This window comes from Lithobates pipiens, unplaced genomic scaffold (assembly GCF_037356315.1).
Source record: "Lithobates pipiens isolate NorthernLeopardFrog02 unplaced genomic scaffold, aLitPip1_a1.2 Scaffold_19, whole genome shotgun sequence".
In the NCBI taxonomy this organism is placed as follows: domain Eukaryota; kingdom Metazoa; phylum Chordata; class Amphibia; order Anura; family Ranidae; genus Lithobates; species Lithobates pipiens.
In genome coordinates, this window is record NW_027507764.1 from 471,317,749 (window position 1) to 471,340,850 (window position 23,102).

Here is a 23,102-nt window from a genome sequence, read left to right on the forward strand (position 1 = left end):
ACACTTAGAGGCGCCTCTCTTCTCTTATATACTCGGTTGTGACATGATGCTACTCTTATATCAAGACATCGCTTATATATCAAGTCAAAAATTATTTAAAAAATTGCTTGTCTTGCAAAACGCTCTCAAACTAGGTTACTCTCAAACCAAGGTTTTACTGTACTTGACCTAATAGCTAGGGCCTAGAAGACCTCCAGCTTTGAACTTTCAGGAGGAGAAGCAGAGAATACTGGACAGTTTAGTTAGCAATAATACTTACAGCCTTATGATCACCAATATCATATATAATATATTTTATAATGAAAACTGTTTTAGTGGTATTCTGAAAACTTGAGGCTTCCAACATGTAGAAAGATTTTTAAAAATACTCAATTATTACATAAAATATTTTATTACATTCTTTCTTTAACATTTAAACAGTAAAGTTTGTGATAACAAAACCTTATACAGTATATAGTGGTGTATTCCTTAGTAAATGTTGAACAAAAGTAACAGTTTTTTTAATTCCAAACAGGAATGTAGAAGGGTTATTTACTATGTAGAAAGAATGTGTCAGTATATTGAGAATATCTCTGTTTAAAAAATCCTGTCCATTATGTCTTAGTGAGAGCTTGGGATCCTTAGTTCAGTTCCTACCAGAGACACTATCCTTATGAAGTTTGTATCATTTTTTTATTTTTATTTTTTGTGTGGTTTCCATTTATTTCCAGCCAGGTGCTCTGTTGTCCTGCCACTATAAAAAAAAATAATTCATACCAACATATGTTCATGTCTTCCTCTGTAAAGCCTAAAGTTCATTGGCTCTTTAAAGCCCAGCTCCAGGCACATTTTGTTCCCATGCAATGGGGCTCTGCATGGGTTAGCTGCTTGTTTTGTCTAGCGGTGAACACAGCGCCTATACTTCGAACCTTCAGGACATGGGGCTGACTGTTCCTGATGTCTTTGTGTCCAGAGTCGGTCTATTGGCGTGACTACGTCAGAAACACCCACAAGACCACTAGACCACAGGGAGCCAGGAACCCAAGAAACCAGTCCTGCGCTTGGAAGATTAGGTGGGTATATCTTGGCTCTCCGAACCCCTAGACCAGTGATGGCGAACCTTGGCACCCCAGATGATTTGAAACTACATTTCCCATGATGCTCAACTACACTGCTGAGTGCACGAGCATCATGGGAAATGTAGTTCCAAAACATCTGGGGTGCCAAGGTTCGCCATCACTGCCCTAGACCAAAACAAGCAGGTAACTCATACGGTGCAGGCACAGCCCCAATGCATGGAAAAAAACATTTGCCCGGATTTGGGATTTAAAGTTTACGATACTGTGACTCAACCATTTTTGGTCACTTCATTTGCAACACATTTATTGTAGCATGTTGCTAATAAAGAGACTGCTAAAAAGACTTTAGTAGCATTATATAAAATTACCCATGTAATAATTGCTTTGTTTTCATCACATTAGATATAATGAAAACTGTTAAACAAGCTATTTACAGTCATGCTAAAAAGATTCATTTGTGCTATGTTATGAAAAATATTAGGCCTCATGCACACGTTTTTTAAGTGTTCAGCATTTTTTTTTCTTTCTCCGTTTGCCTATGTTAGCCTATGTGTCCATGCACACATAGGTGTCTACAAGCACATTAGAAGAGGAGTGTTTGGGCATAAAAAAAACCAGCAGAATGCACCTAAACACTAGATGCGTTTATGCGTGTTTGCCAGTTAATGCATTCTGCTTTCTAGGATATTCTGGGAAATAGGATGCATTAACAAGCACATAACGGCTATGCAATACGTGACTATTACTACTTATTTTAAGCAGTTTTTCTCCTGCTAGGAGAAATGGAATTTAGAGGAGCTGAGGCATTAGTGATTAATTTCTCATTTCCTTACCATGAAGTTCTTCATCCTCAAAGTTCTGAGAATACTTTCACTAAGGCCTCTTTCACGCGAATGATTCGTTCAGGTCCGCCTGTCAGTTTTTTAGGCGGACCTGAACAGATGCTTCATAGACCTCTATGGATCGTCAGATGTCAGTGATGACATGTCCGCTGACATCTGACCCGCTCCGATCCGAAAAAGTGTGACGGAGGAAAAACCTACTTTGCCATCCATCTGCGGAATTGGATCGGGTGACGACGGACTCTGCGGTTCTGTCGCCATCCAATCTCCCATAGGGGAGAGCGGCGCTCTGACAGGTCCATCCCTGCACAGTGTGCAGAGACAGATCTGTCATCTTCCTGCGATCCCCACTGAGCAAGCAGATGTTCACTGAGTGGATCATCATGGATCCGTCCCGTATGAAAGAGGCCTAACATTTTCCCTCAGGAGATGGCTTTGTTCCCCCTGTCAACAGTGAGTTGGTAGCCTGCCAGCCTTCCAATCTGTAATGCAAATACAACAGGTGTACAGGGAGCAAGGAAAGAACTTAAGGCCAGGTTCACACTTGTACGACAAACACTCCGACATTGGGAGCTCATGTCGCATGACGTGTGAAAAATCAATGTTTCCCTATGAGAGCCGTCTAAACTGACTTTGGTCCTAGTTCAGCCCATTGAATATCATTGAAGTCGGATCAAAGTAGGATCCTTGTCCTAACCATCCGACTTGGGACATCCGACATGGTGATTACAGCAGCAGTAAAAGGATATTATGTCACACTGGGATTGTTTTGATTGGTCAAAGGATAAGATGTACTATCTCAAAGTCAGATCAAAGTAGTATCCTGTTCATTCAAGTCAGATGGATGCAGGACCGATGTAGGACTGATGTCGCAGAGCATAGTAGGATGATAGTCCTATGACTGTCATGTAGTATCAGTGTGAACCCAGCCTTATGCAGATTACAGATTTCTAGGACTTCACTTGATGTTTTGTGAAATTTGAGGATGAATTGCTCCACAGTGCCTGCAACTGAGATAAGTAATGTCTTTTATTTAAAGCTTATTAAGGGCAGGTTCCCACTGGTGCAATGTCCGAGATCAGATGTGATTCACTTGCAGTGCAAATCACATGCGAACTCTGTGCAATGCAATTTCAGCCATACAGATGGTATGGCTGAATTTGCATTGCATTCAGATCAAACTCGCACAGGACCGTTTTTTGGTCCGCAGCAGAATTGGAGCGCATGGGTGACCGCACCCATGTGCTCCAATTCCTGTCTGAGTTTGCAGATCGCACTGCGATATGTGAGCTTATTTGGGGGTGTCATAAACTTTTAACACCCCCATCGCCGGGAGACATGCAAAGCGGGAACCCTTGGTCGATTTGCAGGGTTCCCGCATTCGCAGCAGTGTGAAACGGCCCTAAAGCCAAAAAAAAAATCCCCAATTAAAATTCTCACCCAGGAGTTTACGACTTTCAGTGCTGCCTCCCTGAACTTTTTATGCGCAGTAAAGAATTAACAATGGACACTGCAGTCTTGAGACAGTCCATTAGCTTCTAGAAGTGAAGGGGGATGAGCAGGGTAGGGCCTTGCCATCCATAGGCTATGGGGCTGTGTTTTTCTATTGATGCACATAGTGTATTCAGACACAACTCTAGTCCCTGCATGCAAGAGTAGCTCCATATAATACTGCAAGAGAAAAGAGCCACCCTGAAAAAGGAACCCTGAGGCAGCGGTTACGACACCAGTATAAATAGAGGAACATAGGCAAGGATTAAAAAATAAAGAAGTTGCACACTCATTAGGTGATTAAATCGGATGCTTTAAAAAACTGACAGTTTAATATTATTTTAAATCTAGGTGATTGCAGACAAGGCTCTGTTACTTATCTGACACCCTGATGGCTCTGGTGCTCTCCTCTCAGATCTGTGGATAGAGCCTCTGCATCATCACGTACAGTGCAGGGCTATTAACCCTATATTGTACACGGTGGAGGCGGGAGTGTGACCAGGAACAACTCATAAAGGAGGCTGTGGGGAGAGTGATTGCACTCATCTCGAGAGCCTGCTGGAGCAAGGACAAAGGTAAGTTATACAGCCAATTCCTCAACCCCCAGATTTAACAAGCATTTAGCCCCTGCAATATGGGGGACACCACGGCAAGGGTTCATTTTTTTTTTTGCTTTTGTTCCTGGAGTTGGGCTTTAATTGCTTGCCAAGCATACTGTAGGTAAGTAGTTCAAATTTGTTAGTCTGGTCACAGTTCTATTCTACATTGGTTACAGACGGACAGATCTTTTGTCATTTACAGTAAAGGTCGTCTAATAGCAGTTGTGAAAGCCATGATCTAGTTCAGATTTGAATGTTTAACATACATTTTCCATCTTCCTGCAAGATTTCTGTGACTGATCGTGGCAACTTTCATTTGCTGGATCTAACTATCAATCACACATAACTCAAATGTTTGTTAATTATCTAAAGAAGGTCTTATATCTGTGCCACTGCTTGTGAAAATTCCATAGCTGAAATTATGACCAGTGGTAGTATCTTGCGCATTGTGACTTCTGAGCACTATATATACGTTTTTTGACTGTTAGTGCTTTTACCAGTAGCGAACATTATTTATTTATTTTATTTTTGCATTTTATTTGTTTAGAATATTCATAAAAAATGCAGGTAGGGCTACAAGTCCTCTGTTACGTAAATATAAAGCTGTGCACCATGGGGCATGAGCACTTGTCAGCTTGTCTTACTTTTCTCCAGGACCCATAACACCTGGCATTGCCCACAGCTTGCCAGTGAAGAATCTGATTCCTGAAAATAAACATCAAAAGATAGGTCAGTGGAGCAAACATTTTTTTAAAATAATAATTATATAATAATAAAAAACAATATATAATAACAAAACGATTTTAAAAAATGCCTTAACCCTCATTTTCTTTTTTATTCCTAACATTAAGATACCAAAGACATTGGGTAAGTGGAATTGCTTATAGGTTCCACAATCATACTAACTTAGCAAGATATCATGATGTAACTTAAAGCAGAGTTCCAGGCTGGGTGAAAAATAAATACAAATACTGTAGCTGATGCCTTTTAATATAAGGGCACTTACCTGTCTGGGTTGAGCTCGCAATGTCGGCACCCAAAGCCGACCCGTACTTCGGCTCCAGGTGCAGGCACTGGCATCCTTACTAAGGGAAACAGGAAGTGAAGCTCTGTAGCTTCACAGCCTGTTTCCTACACTCTGAATGGCGATGGGGGGGGAGGAGGAGGGCACAAAAAAAACATGGAAGGGAAATCCATTATGATCACCTCAAACTAACTTAAGAGCTTAATATTTTTGGTACAGTAAGATAATCAGCATGAACCAAGGATATGTGTGTGAGCGGCTCAGGCTCTATGGGAAAGAAGACCTGTACCCACCTCTGTAATTACTGGCTGGGGCAAAGCCTGCTGTGTGATAGTGAATGGCAGTTTTAACCTGGAACCCCATCAGGCTATACCCCAACAACGTATTTCACCTCATCCACCAGAGCTTACTCATGGGGAAGATAATCAGTATGTAGTACACCATAAGGCCCCTTTCACACTGACAGACCAATCGGGTCTGCCTGTCAGTTTTTCAGGCAGATTCGATTGGACCATCTATAGAGCGGAGCGACAGATGTCAGCAGACATGTGTCCGCTAACACCCTTAAGATGCTGCTGCAGATTAACCTCATGTGCCCAGAGTGGCAAGGCCATGAATCATAACATTCCAAAAAGCAGCAACTTCTCTTGTTTAATAAACAACATCAGGGGTAACATCTGATACATTAATGATAAGCCCTTTCTCAAAGAGTGTGAAAAATAAACCATTCTGATGTTTTAACCACTTAAGGACCACCTCACACCGATATACGTCGTCAGAATGGCACGGCTGGGCACAATCACATACCTGTATGTGGCTCTTTAAGTGCCCAGCCGTGGGTCGCTCGTTCGCCGCCGGTCGCATTCTCGCAACCCGGTCCTGTGCTCCGTGACCATGGCAGCGGGACCCGCAGACCCGATCGCCGCTGGTGTTCCGCGATCGGGTCACAGAGCTGAAGAACGAGGAAAGGTCTGTGCAAACAAACCTATCCCCGTGCTTCCTAGTGTGGCTGTCACCGATCGTCTGTTCCCTGTTATAGGGAAAGACGATAAGTGACATCACATGCCAAGCCACGCCCCCAACAGTAAAAAAAATACACACTCATCACACATAACCCCTCCCCACCCCCTAGTGGTTAACTCCTTCACTGCCAGTGTCATTTACACAGGAATCCATGCATTTAAAGTGGAAGTAAACTCCCCTATCGTTTTCAGCCAAGGAAGCTGCCATCTTTGCCTCTGTTTAATCTTCAACTGCTATGGTGCTGCACATGTGATTCGTTATGACACCAGCCATTGGATGGTTTGATAGTTTGGCTGAGAGCACAGCCAATGTGCAGTTAGCATTCCTGGCATGCCTTTTTTTTTTAACTGTTTAAATCGATGGGTTTACTTCCACTTTAAATAGCACTGATTTCTGTATAAATGACAATGGTCCCAAAAATGTGTCATGTGTCCGCCATAATGTCGCAGTCACAATAAAAATCGCTGATCACCACCATTACTAGTAAAAAAAAAATATTAATAAAAATGCTATAAAACTATCCCCTATTTTGTAAGCGCTATAACTTTTGCGCAAACCAATCAATAATCGCTAATTGCGCTTTTTTTACCAAAAATATGTAGAAGATTACATATCGGCCTAAACTGAGGGAAAAAATTTTTATATATTTTTTGGGATATTTATTATAGCAAAAAGTTAAAAATATTGAATTTATTTCAAAATTGTCGCTCTATTTTTGTTTATAGCGCAAAAAATAAAAACCGCAGAGGTGATCAAATACCACCAAAACAAAGCTCTATTTTCGGGGAAAAAAAGACACCAATTTTGTTTGGGAGCCACGTCGCATGACCGCGCAATTGTCAGTTAAAGCGACGCATGGCCAAATCGCAAAAAGGGGCCTGGTCCTTTGCCGGCAAATTGGTCCGGGGCTTAAGTGGTTAAGCAAGTTCACAATGTATGATGGCCGTATTGTTTATAATATGTTATTGCCTGTGATCATCAGCTTCATCTGGCGGGCATTTTTTTTTTTTTTGATTGAGGTGTTTCAGAACAATACTGCATTATGGTTACTAGATGGGGCACATTCACACAGTGACTGGCTTTTTTCCACACTGGATAAACAGCAGTCACCACTAGGGCACATAGAAAACACTGCACTGGGCAATGCAGCCCAGTGTAGTGAGCTGTTCAAAAATGTAGACATGCGGCATTCTACTGCAGCGCACAGATATTCACAACATGTCACCACGCTGCTGTGCAGAGACATGAATGTTGTGTCACTTTTGTGCACTTTAAATAAAGTTTAAATAAGTAAACCATCTCCTCGCTGAAAACTGACAGCTGCCTGCGCAAAGTGTTTAGCATGTGGGCAATGCAAACAGGCCCTTGTATATAGCTATCTAGCTACAAATGTATCACAAACAGAAAATCTAAAAGCATTGTTTGAAAACATAAAAAGGCTTACAACAATATCCAATGGTAAAAGTAGAGCCTAGTTTAATGAGCAATATGTGGCTAATACTAAATGGACCTATGTAAGCAAGGAGTGCCTAGTCACCTTGAGCAGTATTTAGATCTTCTAGTGGAAAAGGCATTTTTGCACTTAACAAATTCACAATTTCACCCTTAGGCTGACTAATTGTGTATATATATATATATATATATATATATATATATATATATATATATATATATATTGTGGTAGTGTGGTACCCCACTAGTGTACGGACACAGCATTTATAACCAGGTGGGTTGAGGGGCTCCAGGGAGCTTGCAACATTGGGAGGAAACTGACTTTTCAGTTTCCTCATTATTTACTAAATTCTGTTTTGGGATCTGGAGCCCGGGGATTTCGTAGTGATCTGGGTGGGATGAAATCCCCAATCCTGGGTCCAGATTTTGGGATTCACCAGCACACTGACTGGTCAGGTGTGTGTTGGTCTATTTCTAGACACCTGACCATGGTTCTGGGCTCCACCCTCCCGAGGAGTCCAGGCAAGCAAGGGAGAAGCATGCATGTCTGCATGGTGTAGTCAGAAGGCCCAAAGCTGTGGGATGAGCAGTAAGGGAGATTAAAAGAGGTACAGTCCGTGATCTCTGTTATATGGCCAAGAGGGCTGAAGGGTAAAGCCCAAATAAAGCCAGATGGCTTGGTATTTTTCGTTTACTACTGCTTTGAAATTGAAACCCCTGCGTGGGAATTATTGATGGACATTTTTCTTTTCCTTTTTTAATAAAAGTGGGTCAAAAAGCCCTGAAATTGAGTTTCTGGTGTGGATTGGTCTCGCTAGCGGGTGCTACACTTGAGTTAAACAACCCCCAATATTACTATATGTGTATATATATATATATATATATATATATATATATATATATATATATATATATATAATATTATGGATTGGCCAGTCAATATGCATTCACTAAGCAATAAACACATGTATTAACTTGAGTCCTTCAAAAAAAAGCGAAGTTTTTCCAATAACTTGAATGTTTTATTATTTAATATACGTATTTATGTCTTTAGGATTGATATGAAAGTTTTACATATTTTATGTTACACATAGATTATTGCTACTTCCAACATGAAGGGGGAATTTACTCACTCATTGGCATCACTGCCATCACCATAGCATCGATGACTTCTAATATGCATTGCAGGGTGCTGACAAGCAACACATACTGTGTACCCTTCCCGTAGGTAGAGCATCCAACGGGCATGTGGACGGTCCTCTGTTAGACAAGCTGGAGATAAGGATTCAATCTTGAACTCCACACAATATCTGTTGATAATTATTGGAAGATAACCATCATTTACCACATGTAAACCATGTAAGACACAAACAGAGCTATAAAATTTGCCCAATCCTAGATATATAACTAAGTACACTTAGGAACCACAATATACAACCATTGAAGGGATGATCTTTTACTATTTTACTAAGCATTCCAATATCCATCTTTAAAGTAATCCCACCTCTTAGCCCTCAGCCATTCTAAAGAATTTGATGAAGGTGCCTAAGACTAAAGTGATTATGCCACTGGTAACCACTCACCAGCTACCAAATTGCTAAAAGTCCACTGACCCTCTCCTATGGTGCCAATTTCTAATTTTCTTAACCAGGGAGATGTCACCATGTTGCTGCTCCCTCATTAGCAATAATTCTGCAGAAAGAACTTGACATTTTGTAGGTAAGCACCTCAGTGAGATGTTACCAGCGGTATTCAAAGTTATTTGCCAAATACTAGTTTTGCCTGCAGTCAAGACAGTCTGCTTGCTTGGTCTTCTATCTGCTATACTACTATCTACTGTATGTAAACTTTATTGTTAAGTTTCCATTAGACAAAAGAGGCAAATATGCCGACAGGCTGACCAGCCAAAGATTATTATTATTCTTTTTTTTTTACAGAGTGATGCATAAGTACAATATATATGCTCAGGTTCACTACTTGCATGTTTATATACACGATGACAGGAAGGGGACCACTGTCAGAGCCGTGGGTGCATGAAGAAGGTATTTTACCACAGAGAACATCAATAAGGCTCCCTTGAGATGCAAACATACCAAGATAACCATCATTATTTCTCTTTTCGTTTTTGTGGAAGTTTATCTAATGTACACACCCTGCCAATATTCATGGTGGTACCCTCATTCATTCAATATTTATCAGGTTCCTGGTCTTAATTTTTTATTTTTTATTTTCAATATACCAAGATAACCTCGAATGCCCAGTTGGCCAAGTGGAGCTGAGTAGCGGTAATCTGCTACTCAGTGCCACATTTACACATCAGTGGTTACTGAATAATGTAGTAGGCTGTATCAATTATATAAAATTCTTCAAGAAGCAATGTTATTTTAAATATTTGTATGTCTATATATTTATTGATATAATCATTTTTTTCTACTATATATGTAAAATAAAAGGATTTTATTAAAATCCCAAAATAGAGTTTTTTTCATATTTTGTAATTATTTTTTTAATGCGGTGCATTATAGCATCACTTTGTAAAAGGGTCGCTCTTAAGAACTATCTGAATCTACTGCATGTGTCAGTAAAGTTACCAAAACGATTAGTAGAGATTTTTGAATTTGGTGCATGCCATTTTAAAGGGCCTCAGTCCCAAACAACTGTTGGTATTTCTTCTATAAATACCCCCCCTCCCCCATTGCGAAATATCCTGTATCAGTGTCGTGGAAATCGTCACAGAGGGCTTTTGTTCTGTGCTCCGTGAAAAACTAGGAATAAGTGCTAAAATATTCGTGTGCATCACCTCTCTATGGCACTACTCTCGATATTTAATTTTTATTTATTCATTCATGGACAGTGCTAGCGTCTGGAAGCTGAGTGTCAGCCTACAAACAGAAAGTCATTCATTCATGATAACATCAGATGCCTAAATACTTCTGAGATCGGCCCCTGGCCCCTGTACCTACATCAGCAACCCTACTGTAATAGTTCACAATATTTGATTAAATGAATACCCAGGATCTTCTGTATGGGAAGCCCAGTCTGGAGACAATGCACGCTTCCTTCTGGCTTTGTTGTACTCAAAAGTCGTAATAAAAGCAGGCACTGGAAATAGAGAAACATATATATGATATGAGCCAACGCAAACCTGTAAGTGGATCACACATACACATTCTGTACACTGACTGTGTCACACAAGAGCTTTTTATGCCAATGATTTCTTTGTTATAAGTCAACCACCTAACTATGGAAACCAATGTGAAACAGTGTCCTCTGTTACAGATTGCTTTGTATGGGTGAAAATAATCTTGAAAGACAGAACTGCAGATATGAAATCACAGGATGTCATGGAAAATGTTTTTGCGACGTTATCCTTGTGTTATAAATACTGCAAAAGTAGCAGTAAAAATGCACGTATCAATTTAACCAATATGTTTTGTTTATTAATGCTTTATAGTCTTTTGCCTATATACTTTGTGTTAAAAGATTTCCCTCTTTCTCATCTCTTAGACTGGCCATACATGGTTCAAATCTCGGCCGGTTCAACTGGAAGTTGATCGATCAGCTTGGGTACAACCAGCCTGCTGGATTTTCTTGCAATTATTGCTAGCGGCTGCTATAGCTGCTAGCGATAATCGCTGTCTTCTCCCGGCAGGGACAGCTTCCCCCACTTCCCTGCTAGGAGAAGACAATTGCCAATTCCCCTGTCAGCACTGTCTGTGTTGATTGGGGGAATTTAGCAAATTCCTTTTGTGCCCCGTCTATGGCTTGCCTTAATGGCCATTAATCTCATAATCAAAATTACCATATGTAATTTTACTGCCTTCTAATCTCAAACATGTGCCCTAATACAGAGACTATCTGAATGCTACTATTCTTTTCTTTCAATTTTGTACAGGTTTGGTGGTCCTTATTTTGTATTTAGAAATCTAATTGGAAATGTACTAAATTTTGTAGAGTTTATATAGTCTCTGATAACTATATACCTTCTTTCTGATGCACAGTATGTCTATATTAGAGATTCGTTATGCTGTTGCATTATTTTGGAAGTGGGAATCATCATTTTATTTCACTTTTATACCTCATGTTGTAAAGTGCTGGGCAAGTCTTTGGTGCTATATAAATCCTGTATAATAATTATGATAATAAAAATAATATACTGTATTTATTGCAATATGTATTTATTTCATATGTCGTGCATTTTTCATAATAATGAAAAATGTTGATGCAATATAAAGAATCAATTCGGATCATTTGTTATGTTGTTACGTTATTTCAAAAGCTTCAAACATTAAGAAAAGGCCCAAGCTATCACATCATGTCATCTGAATGAAATAAATGAATACAAATTAATTTGTTGTTTCATTATAATTTATTTTGTATTCATTGAAATTAGTTTCTATTGTGATTGTGATGCATCTGAATTTTTGAATAGTGAAATTTTTGTCCGAATTTTGATTAGTAACAAAACAAATCACACATGTCTAAGCTATATCCTAAGTCTGAGCCTTTAGAGTAAACGCTACAGCTTCTATTATTTTGTATCGTACCATGTAAATGTCCACACTCAATGCCTTGGTGTGTGAAATATTCAAGACACCCAGCCTTCTCCTCCAGATGTGGACAGGGCTCTCCGCCATTCTCTGCCTCCTGTAGAACATCACGCCTGCGCACTCTGTATGTTGGGGTACATTGATTTGCACAGCCACTCCAATGACTCCATTCACCAACAACGCATGCAAGAGCTGGTAAAGTAAACACATATATTAGACCAAAGCTGCATATTTAGTATATTCTCATTCATGACTATATTGGAATGCACTGTACTGGGGATAGTTTTACTTTTTTTGTACTAGGTGTCTACCTTACAATTGTATACTACCCAGGTAAGTTTAAAAATTTATTGAGAACCTGTTTTTTTTATTTGTTGAGTAGATTGTTTAATGTAAAATCCTTCAACCGCATTTCTGGGATTTTCATGTGCATGCACCAAGGGTAATAGTGGGGTGCCAACAAGATCAGTTTACTTAACCACGTGATTACTGGGCACTTAAACCCCCTTCCTGCCCAGAGCAATTTTCAGCTTTCCGCGCTGTCACATTTGACTAACAATTGTGCGGTCATGCAAAATTCTACCCAAATTTAATTTTAATAATTTTTTTCCCCACAAATAGAGCTTTACTTTGTGCACTGAAAGGTGGCACAGATGGACATCACTGAAGGGCATTTGTAAGCTGGGCACTGATATGCTGCACTGATGGGCACTGATAGGCTGAACTGATGGGCACTGAGAGGTGGCACTGATGGACATCACCGAAGGGCATTGATAGGTGACACTGAAGGGCACTGATAGGTGGCACTGATGGGAACCGGTAGGTGACACTGATAGAGAGCACTGATAGGGGGGCACTGATGGGCATTGATTGGCAGCACTGATGGGCATTGATAGGTGGCACTGGCAGGCGGTACTGGTGGGCACAGATGAGGCAGAAATGGCACTCCCTCTCTGGGACTGATGTCCCTTTGACATCAGCCGGTGATCAGCCTTTTGTTGCGTGAGGAGAAAAACAGCCGATTACGACCTTCTGTTTACATCACATGATCAGCTGTCATTAGCTGATAGAGGATCACGTGGTAAGGGGCCAGGATCAGCCCCTTACTTCGATCCGTGATCAGCTGAGTCTGCGTGCAGGCAATTCATGCATGGGAGGATGTCTATTGACGCTCTCTCTGCAATTAAGGCCCGCGCCGTAGCCGTCTTTCGGCTATAGCGCAGGCACTAAGTGATTAATGACACCTAAATACACCAAAGAAATAAAAGATGCTGTGTGGCAATGGGCAAGACAGGCCTTGGAGAATCCCCCAAAGTATGCACTATAAAAGCAGAAAAAAGAGTGCGTTATCATAATGCAGTACTCTAGTCCAGTTCAGCATCGGGTGGTTGAATCCCTTCTGCTTTGAAACACCTAACTGAACATGACAATGGTTACCTGAAGCTAAGTGTTAATCTGGCTATGCATAAATAGAAAATCGTGTGAAAAAGAATTAGATAAGCTGACTTTAGAAACGTTAGTGGGTGCATTTTTATTCTCAAAATGCAAAGTTTTCTGCCATAAGAAAGATCGGTCATGTTGGAATTTTGTTGAGTAATCGTATGATTTTCTAAATGTTAGTATGGAAATCGATCGTAAATAGTTTAAAAAAACGTACAGCACATGTGCATTGCTCATTGATCGACAAAAAGTGTACCATTTATGTCTCTAACAATCAATAATATGTTGACAAGTGTGGAAAACAATTACTGTAGATACAATGATGGCGTTAACATGGAGTCCTTAGACAGACCTTTATCAAAAACTACAATTTTCACTGTGTACTGTAATAAAATACAGAGTTCCTCTGAAAAGTCCTGTCCCATGTCACTACACACTGTAACTTGGTAGATTTAGGTGCATTAGGAGGGACATGCAGAGCCTGCGCCCACTCCACCAGTCCAGCGTACCTTTGTTACTTTGCTTCCAGTAACAGAGTGGGATCCAGTGGTGCACCTAATGCATTAACTACCTATTAACTACTTTCTTTGCATACCTCGTGACAAGGCCATAGACCTCCATAATGTGAGTTTGGATCCGGTTGCCACTGAATATTGACTGCTAGGGAGGGAGCCAGAACATCGCCCCCTCACTACTGGAGGACCTAACGACTGGTTGCTTTGTGTCTTGAACTTGTACTTGGTTACTCATATGAATTACTCTCCTCTTCCTTGTCTTGCCGAGTTAACACTTTGTAGTGGTGTTACTTCATAACTTGTAGTGTTTACAGACCCTGGATCTCCAGATACACCAGAACCAACATGCACCCCTTTAAATCACTTCAGACCAGGTTCAAAATTGTTCATGTAACAGCCACTAACTCATTAGAACATTTCAACCTGCCTACACTATAAAGGTTTTCTATCTAAACAATTTTTGAAGTATGCAAATAGAAGAACTTATGAATGCAAAGATTAATGCCAGGTTGCCTAAACAAAGCTATAAAAAATATAAGGCAAACATTTGTGCATACATATAAAAATCATTATAAATACTTTTTTCCCCCTTTTTTTATAAGTAATCACATTCCCTCTGTTCTCAGCTGCGAAAGAGCTGGGGGAGGAGAAGCAACAGCACATTGATCTTCCCAGAAAATGGCTGTTGCAGGAAAGGGGGATATCAGTACAAGCCTGATCATTGGATTAGGTCCTAGCACAGCCAGAACACTGACCATGATGTGCACCCATGCCTAGCGTGGTCAGTTTTTATTAGGAAAGCAGAGGGACCAGCAGGAACAGCAGGAGTTTCACACAAAGGAAGCAATACAAAAAGAATAATTTTCCATACAAGTAACGGGTAAAGCAGGCCCTTTCAGGAATATGAAATGTTGGGTTTACCTATTCTTTAATGCCTAAGCAAAGACTTTTATGTCTAAAGTATCATTACACCTATGTACACCTATTACACCTATGTGTAAGCATTTTTGATCATATAATTTTATACATCATTAGATTTATATACAGTATTTCACCACTAGATGGTAGCAGCTGGAGCCATGGAACTGTTTCGTTCATATTATGTTTGAGCAAACGAGGGAATTGAAAGTCTTTGCTGTTACAGTTTAAAGAACAAGATTTTACACATCAATTACAAAATAAGATCACGGCAAGAGCAGTTTAACGAATTAGGCTCCTTGCACACGTGGGATGTCTAGCTGCTGTGCAATCCTCCTGGTGTTTCAGTGTGCCCAGAAGGTACAGGTGCAGTGTCCACCAATGCTGCCCTCAGCCTGTTAAAGTCTATGCATTCATGGGACAGCAGGAGTAGAACCAAAATACAGGACGCAAAATATGGGACTGTTGGTAAGTATGCCAATACCTTTGTTGGTGTCTAGACATGTCATCTTATTCGAGAAAAAGAGCACCAGTTCTTCCCTCTACATATCTAGACTCATGTCAGCGTTTCCATGTGACCGAACAAGTTTCTCCTAGGACAACAACTGCTCTCCCCTCACACCGCTCATTCCAGAGTTGGCATGTAGGAAGGTTGAAATGCATTTAATTCGTTTCTAGGAGCCGGCCCAGGCTGTGGAAGGCTTAAAGCACTTTTGGCCTAGTTTCTGGGCCTTTTGAATTTGCTGGGCCCACCTGTGATATATAAATAGGAGGACTGCTAAGATTGGGGGTAGTAGCAGTAGTATCAGGTGTAGTCACTGTTAATGTCGTTTGTTGATGGGTTGGCGAACACTGGAAGGAGACATCGGGAACCAGGGATAGCTTCTAAGTCATGGACAATACCCACTGTATATGCATACCTCCCAACATTTTGAGGAGGTGGCAACGAGGGACACCCTTTTAGCAAAAGTATGTAGGCATAGGACACACCCCCTGCCACACCCCCTTAAAGGACAATTATACATAAAAAAAGATTGGTTAAACCCACAAGTGCTTTTTTTTTACCACTATTATTTATTGACACTGGCTGCAACAATTTATAAATTGGATGAAAGGTTTAACACTTTTTGGAAGATAAATAGTCCATTTTGTAAACTATATAGATGAGACCAAAATGAAGGACAAATGAGGAGGAAAGAGGTACAGAGGGACTTTATTTCAAACCAGGGACAGTTCCTCAAAAATCAGGGACAGTTGGGAGCTATGTTAATGGACTCTCACTTTATGGAGGTATGCCTGGGCCACTACTTCATGTTAGTTAGGATTAGGGAACTATTCAAATGATTGCCTAATGTTTAACATTCCATTTTAACCATTCTAAGCCTTGTCTGAAGTTATTGAAAGGGTTGTATGTTGGTTCTGGCATATTCCAAAGAACCTGGGTCTGTAACTGAACAATGGGGTGCGAAGTAACACTACTACAGAGGTTTATCTCAGCAAAGATAAGAAGAAGGGTGTAGTTGCTATGGATAACCAAGCAACGGAACAAGCTACAGCAACCAGTCGTTAGGAGTGGTACCTGGTAAGATAATAGGTCCTCCGGTAGTGAGAGGGCTGGTTTTCGGGCTCACTTGCTAGCAGTCCATTTCACACAGCAACCAGGAGCAGACTAACATTATGGAGATCTATGGCCTAGTCATGTGGTACAAAAAGGACAGAGCCAAGTGAGAGAACACTAGTGTCCCTTACTGTCCCAATATTGTAATAAGAGAACAACAAAGTGAGCTAATCACAGAAGCAGGGAATGCGATTTCTGGAGCAGTTCGGTATACAAAGTTTGGCATAATGACACATTTGGAATAATGAAAAGAAACTGTAGAACTGGGCAGACTTTTTCCTCTGCTTACTGGTGCCAGGAAGTGTTCTCAATATAGTCGGAGGAGCAGCCATGTTGCTGGAATTGGCTGATTTTTTGAATGAAGCAACCCCCCCGTGGCAGGGTAGGCTGAGTCCATGGCTAGTAAATGAGAAACATTAGGCATCAGTCACTTTAGTTTCTTTAATGATCCAAACACACACCATACCTATTCTTTCACTGGCCAGTGGTGAAGTCAGGGACAAAAAAAAAAACTAAAATATAGGCCAACTTGCTATTATCATTCTGCATCAATGTAGTGGTATTTACTTCTCCTATTGCTGCCATTAAAGTTGATAAAAATGTTCCTTTATTAAGCCTAGTGTGTTCTGGCCAGGCTCTTCACAAGCAGTATAAGGGAGGAAAATTATTTGTGTTAAGGTGCTACTAATTACTTTGGTATTCTACAACTTGTCAGCCTAAAGCCTCATATACATCATGAGAATATCGGACAACTGATCGTCCATATTGTATTGCATGCTAGTCTCGTATCAAAAATGAAGAGGTTGCTAAACTTACAAAAATTTTCGTACGACAGAATACAACTTCGGAACTTCAGAAGTGATGTAATGTGTTGTATTGTATTGTATTGTAATGATTTTTTTCAGATGAAAAAATGTACTGATTAAAAGAAAATGCACAATCTAGTATCGTACGAAAACATTTTTTTGTGTTTGTCCCTTCAGATAATTTTGGATAAACTGTGTATTAGGCTTTAATGTGATAAGATCTGTGTTTCCATTGTTCTTGTTGTAGGGCTTGTCCTGGCCCTATTAAAACCCTTTGCTTTGTTACTGGTGTGTTCTTTGTTACTGGTGTGTTGGTGAGTTTTCAGGTCTAGGTAAGGGCAGGTTACCACTGCAGGACTGCGGAATTCAACAAACCAGCTGCTCCTCAGGGTGGCAATGCTACAGAATCAGCAACTGAATTTATTAGCAGTGGCAGAAAGTCATTTCTACATGTTATAATAGAACATTTTTATAGTGCCTTTAACAGGCAACTACAACATTTAAAAAAATAAAAGGCATATCGCTATATTCTTTTAAATATGATAGTGGGAGAAATGTACATAGTGTAAATTTCATAAATAGTTCATTCCAAGGCTCAGCCATCAGCTAGTCTCTTGTTACACTGGGTAACATTGAGGATGTTAAAAACTTTTGGAGATACAATCTACAGTCAAACGCCTTTGTTGCTGGCACTCTCTATTCTGCCGCCACCTTATTTTGACTGCTTTACAATTTGTGGATTTAGAACAGAGCAAATTCTTCTCATCTCGTCAGGCTGAAATTCCTGCAACAGCTTCCAATCAAACTTTATCTAATCCTTTGCCAAGATTTTCTGTTTGTCATTTTCTAGCTCTGTCAAAACCAAACAGTAGCTGGTTGTGCAATGCTGTACGGTATATGTGGGAGATATACAGTCCTTCCCTAGGTTCTTGATGTGTACCATCACATATCTAAGAGGCTTTGTGGTTTACACTCCCTTCAAACTGAGAAATTCAAATTACATGAAAGAGACCGTCTTTACTCTGAACCAGGCTGCAAACACATCCCACGGTTTAGAAGCAAGTAACATATCCATCTCAATCTTAACAGAAGAACAGGATCATAGACTTTACAGTCCTCCCACTGCTGGGTCATACAGTGTGAGCTCTCTGCTTTCCTTCTGATGGGTAGAGATCCACCTGAAGGGGAAATTGCCTTGGTTCATTCCCTAAATGTTTGCACCGGTCCCAACCATAACCTGCTAGAAGGATCTGCAGTAGCATTTGGATACTTCTGAGGGGCACCTTTCTCTTCAGTGCTTTATTCTACAACCATCCCATAGACCTGTAACACAGGGTGGCGCCCTGGCAGAAGCACATGGCAATGAATTCACATGCTATGTTACATACCAGCTCTCAGATCATCCCTCAAAACCTCACATCTCCAACCAGAAAATAGAATAGATGTTTGAACTGCTGGGACAAACAAAGGGGACAAGCACAACCACTGCAGTTTCACAATTAAAAGGTTCAGCTTCAAAAGGGCTTGTATTTAAATAAAGGCATTTTTTTTACTCCCCTTATTCCCCACCTTAATCTCCATCTGAAAATAACAGTGGTCTAGAAGAGATCCAGAAATTCAGCAATCTGATTACTTTATAATAATGTCATAATTATAGAAACTGCATGTTGTTGGGAGGTCTGGTCTTGGACACATTTGTGAATGTGCATTTTGTTACCTTAACCATGAAAGTAGACTGTTGTAGTTCAAGTTATCTTTACTAAGTGGCAGATTCATATGTATATATAATTGACCATGTCATAATTCAATATATATATGGTGCTCCATAGTTCTCCAAAATGCGGTTTTAAATGCAACCATACACTGTCAGAAACAAAGAGGAGGCAAGGGAGCAAAGAGAGAAAGGAGAGAAACTAAGGGAAATAATTGAGGTTGGGAAAGAGGGTGTGCATGGGGCGGTATGTTATGATGATGCAAGGCAAGCTTTACAAATCAGAGAGGGGAACACAGAGCACTTCACCACCCCATCAGAGTCAATTAGAGGCAAGTGATTTAAATGCCTGTTTAAAGATAAGCCATGAGCTCTATTGAGCAATGTATTAAGGCTCCATTCACACTTGTATAACTGCAAAGTTGCGCTGACATTGTAGTGCAACTTTGCTGCATTTTTGATGCAACTTTGGATAGGTGTGACTTGGATACGACTTTGGCTTTGACCAGTGATAATGGACACCTGTTGCACAATTGTTGCATTGTATAACATTCAGGTACTACATCCATGCAACCTTTGAGAGTTAACATTGAAGTCTATGGTCGTCAAGGTGCATGAAATTCAGACCAAAGTATTGCATGAACTATTATGAAGTCGCTGCAACTTTGATGTCAAAAGTTGCATGACAAGTCGCACAAGTGTGACTGAAGCCTTATCCTGAGTGTCATGGTGATAAGATGTCAGATTTTCCATCCTCATCAGAAGAAAAGTTTGGCAACCCTTTTTGTAATCTGGGGCACCATGTTAGATTACTAATGTCTAGGAATTATGGTAAGCATCGACGCAGAAAAAAAAAAAATTAATTAAGCCACGTCTTGGATATCATGGCATAAGGGCCTGTAGGGACAGTCATTAAATCAACTTTGGGTATTAGGGATTATAGTCTCAGTGACCTGCAGATTTTTATCCCAGGTCTTTCCCCAGAAGGGTTAAATGTGGGGACAGTCTTACCATGTATGTGACATGGTGGCCAGAGAGAATCCATAGCCCCAGCAGGTTGACTGAGCCAGTCATTTAGGTTGCATTCACACCTAAGCATTTCAAGAAGGTGGGGAAAAAGTGTGTTTCTGCTTGTGTTTCCAGAAACACATGAAAAATGTACCAAAACGTATATATTGCGCTGGCGGTGCCATTATTTATTAATGGAACTGCAGGTAGCAGTCATGCGTGTGTCATGTGAAAAATGTGGCAAAATCAAAAGCATGCTTGGCTCACTGTCAAAAAAAAAAAAGGTGCAAGAGCTACTTTGGAGTGTTTGTTGCGTGTAGAGCATCCCATTCAAGTGAATAGGCTGCCTTATGCTGTCACTTGACAAAAGCGCTTTAAAAGAAGAACAGCGCAAGGGTGTGAATGCAGCTTTAGTAATTCCTGAGTTGCTTGTTGTCTGGTATGTATTAACTTCAAACTGATAATCAGAGGGGCTAGAAGCACCTTAAGCCCCATACACATTATCAGATTTTCTGCTGATTTTTGTCTTCAGCTTTACCAAAACCATGTAGTGCGAGGGTCTGCCTGATTGCATGCAAATTGAAACGCCTAAGGTTTGACCTCATATTATATAGTTTTGGTAAATCTAAAGACAAAAATCAGCAGAAAATCTGATAGTGTGTATGGGACTTTATGCAGCTTTTTATCATTCACCTCTTGATACTGGAAAGTCTTTCTAAAGCCTTTACTGTAGGCAGGCAACTGAAAACATATTTTAAAATGCTGAAATACTGCATGCCTGCTGATCATCTGCTATTTTTTTATTTTTTTTTATGCTCTGTTATCTATTAAATGTAACACAGCACTGCGACGCCTGAGGCTTTATGAAGAAAAATATGCCAAAAACATCTCATAAACCCACTCCCAAAAATTCTTCTCTAATATGTTTATCGGGACATTTAATTAGAAAATAATAATAACACCCACCACCTTTTCTCTTTCCCCTAGAGCCTTAGGCCGCGTACACACGGGCGGACTGTTCGTCCAACTTTGTCCGCTGAACAGTGTTTCAGCGGACAGTCCGCTCGTGTGTGGGCTTCAGCGGACAGTTTCAGCGGACAGTCTGATGAACAAAGTTTTTCGGAATTTCCGTAAGACTGTCCGCTGAAACTTGGTTTGAGCGGACAGTCCGCTCATGTGTAGGCTTGTTCGTCAAACTAAGTTCCGCGCATGCTCAGAAAGGATTTCCACGCCGAAGGTTGCATTGCAGTGTATAGGACTTCGAATCTCTCGTCCCGTCGTACGTGCCGTTCACGTCATCGCGCAAGTTTTCAGCGGACTTTTCGTTCGTCATGTGTGGTCAAGTCCGTTCATGCTAATTTTGAACGGACTGTTTGTCAAACTGTTTGACGAACCTAGTTGGGCGGACAGTCTGCCCGTGTGTACGCGGCCTTAGATTAAGAATTTAAATTAATTGAGGCTCCAAATTGTTTTGCAGTTCATTAGAGCTTTGAAGTCAAGTACTCCAAGAAATTTGTACCCCGAATTTCATTGTGGTTACACTTTTTAAAATTCAGAATTCATATAAATAAAAAGTGAATTTATATTTTATGATGGGTGTGTTCATGTCAAAAAATATCTATGAAATTTGTGCTGGCATATCTATTTTACTTTTTAATTAAAAGCTGAACTCCATTTAAACATCTACATATACAGTTGAACTGCAGATATGGGAGCTATTTTACTTGCCAAAGGATTTATAATTCTGTCCTGCCACATTTGCAGACTGCAACTTTATTTTTCCTAATAATGTTCCAGCTTACATGTTATAGTGGATGTTTGGGAACCACTCTGATTGGTTCTGGATCATTGATGGAGAATGGAGCTGTCATTGACAGCCTAATCTGACAGCTTACAGTCACCCATTGTGGTGCCTTCTAGCTGTCAAAAAAGGGGCATAGATTTACATTTCACCAGCATAGGACAATAAGGGTAATTTTTAACTGCAGAGAGTAGTAGTTACTGGTCGTGACAACTCGGTGTAGGTATCCATCAGTTTAAAAATGTGAAGGTTCAGAATGGCTGCTCCTGGTACAGCAAAAGATGAGTACACAGAACAAATTCATCAACCCAGATCAATAAAGGTTTACTTTAGGGGGACAGATTAAGTGTTTTGGTGGCCATACAAACATTGAAAATGTTTGATTGATCTTTTCAAATAGGAATTTTCGATCTATAGTCAACAACCTATTCGGTCGATATGACACACGATTGATAGTTTAGATTGTAACTTATGATCATAAGTTATAAGTCACATTTCTGTTTCCACCATGTAATCTCATATCAGGGTGCTGATAAAGGCTAGAGCCAGTACTCCTGTACTGGGGCCCATCGGTTTCACAGGGGCCCCAGAGACAGAAAGGGGATGCTATAAATACCTTTGGCCCTAGGTGCTGTGACTCCCAGTGTTTAAAAAACGTATTCAGCAGCAGGGGCCGGGGGCAGAGGTAATTATTTATTCGTTTTCAGAAGCAGGCTGAGTAATCCTCTGTGCCACAGGCTCTTGGCAATTAAATTCAAGTTCCGATCTCTTTTTCTGTATCAATCTTTAATTTCATTGTCAGGAGCCTGGGCACAGAGGATTACTCCACCTGGTCCAGAAGATGTGTAAATAGTCCCCTCTCTATCACTGCTGTTGAATGAATGCGGCCCAGGGAACCTTTATTTAATTGCTGTAAGCCGAGGCTTGCAAAATTAATGTGCACGCGCAATAAGGTATTTTAGGTCCGTTCTCTGTGTACAGTGGGCTCTGTCAGACAGGCTGTATGTGGCCCCATGATTTCCAGTAGTCGCCCTGATCTGATTTATTGAAATACTAATGAATTCATTAACAAAATATCACAGTGCTACTGCCGACTGATGTAAAACAATCATTAGGATTTAACCTTGGCCAATCAACTAATTTTCATTGAATTCAATTAAAATTGAGTCTAAATTGATCGAAAGAGAAGTTATAGCTGTTTGTTTGTGGATTTGATTGTTTTGATTGAATCGCACATCTATTGGAT

General features: G+C 40.3%; 1 protein-coding gene across 1 annotated transcript in view; it reads right to left on the reverse strand.

Annotated features, from left to right (window-relative positions):
* Nucleotides 1-372: 372 nt before the first annotated feature.
* Nucleotides 373-23,102, reverse strand: part of SBSPON (somatomedin B and thrombospondin type 1 domain containing) — a 30,152-nt gene continuing 7,422 nt past the window's right edge. Inside the window, exons 2-5 of the mRNA XM_077492875.1 lie at nt 12,037-12,231; nt 10,501-10,591; nt 8,623-8,799; nt 373-4,695 (exon numbers count right to left, since the gene is read on the reverse strand). Of these exons, the coding sequence (XP_077349001.1) occupies nt 4,578-4,695; nt 8,623-8,799; nt 10,501-10,591; nt 12,037-12,231 (581 nt within the window). The 3' untranslated portion in view covers nt 373-4,577. The remainder of the gene's footprint in view (nt 4,696-8,622; nt 8,800-10,500; nt 10,592-12,036; nt 12,232-23,102) is intronic.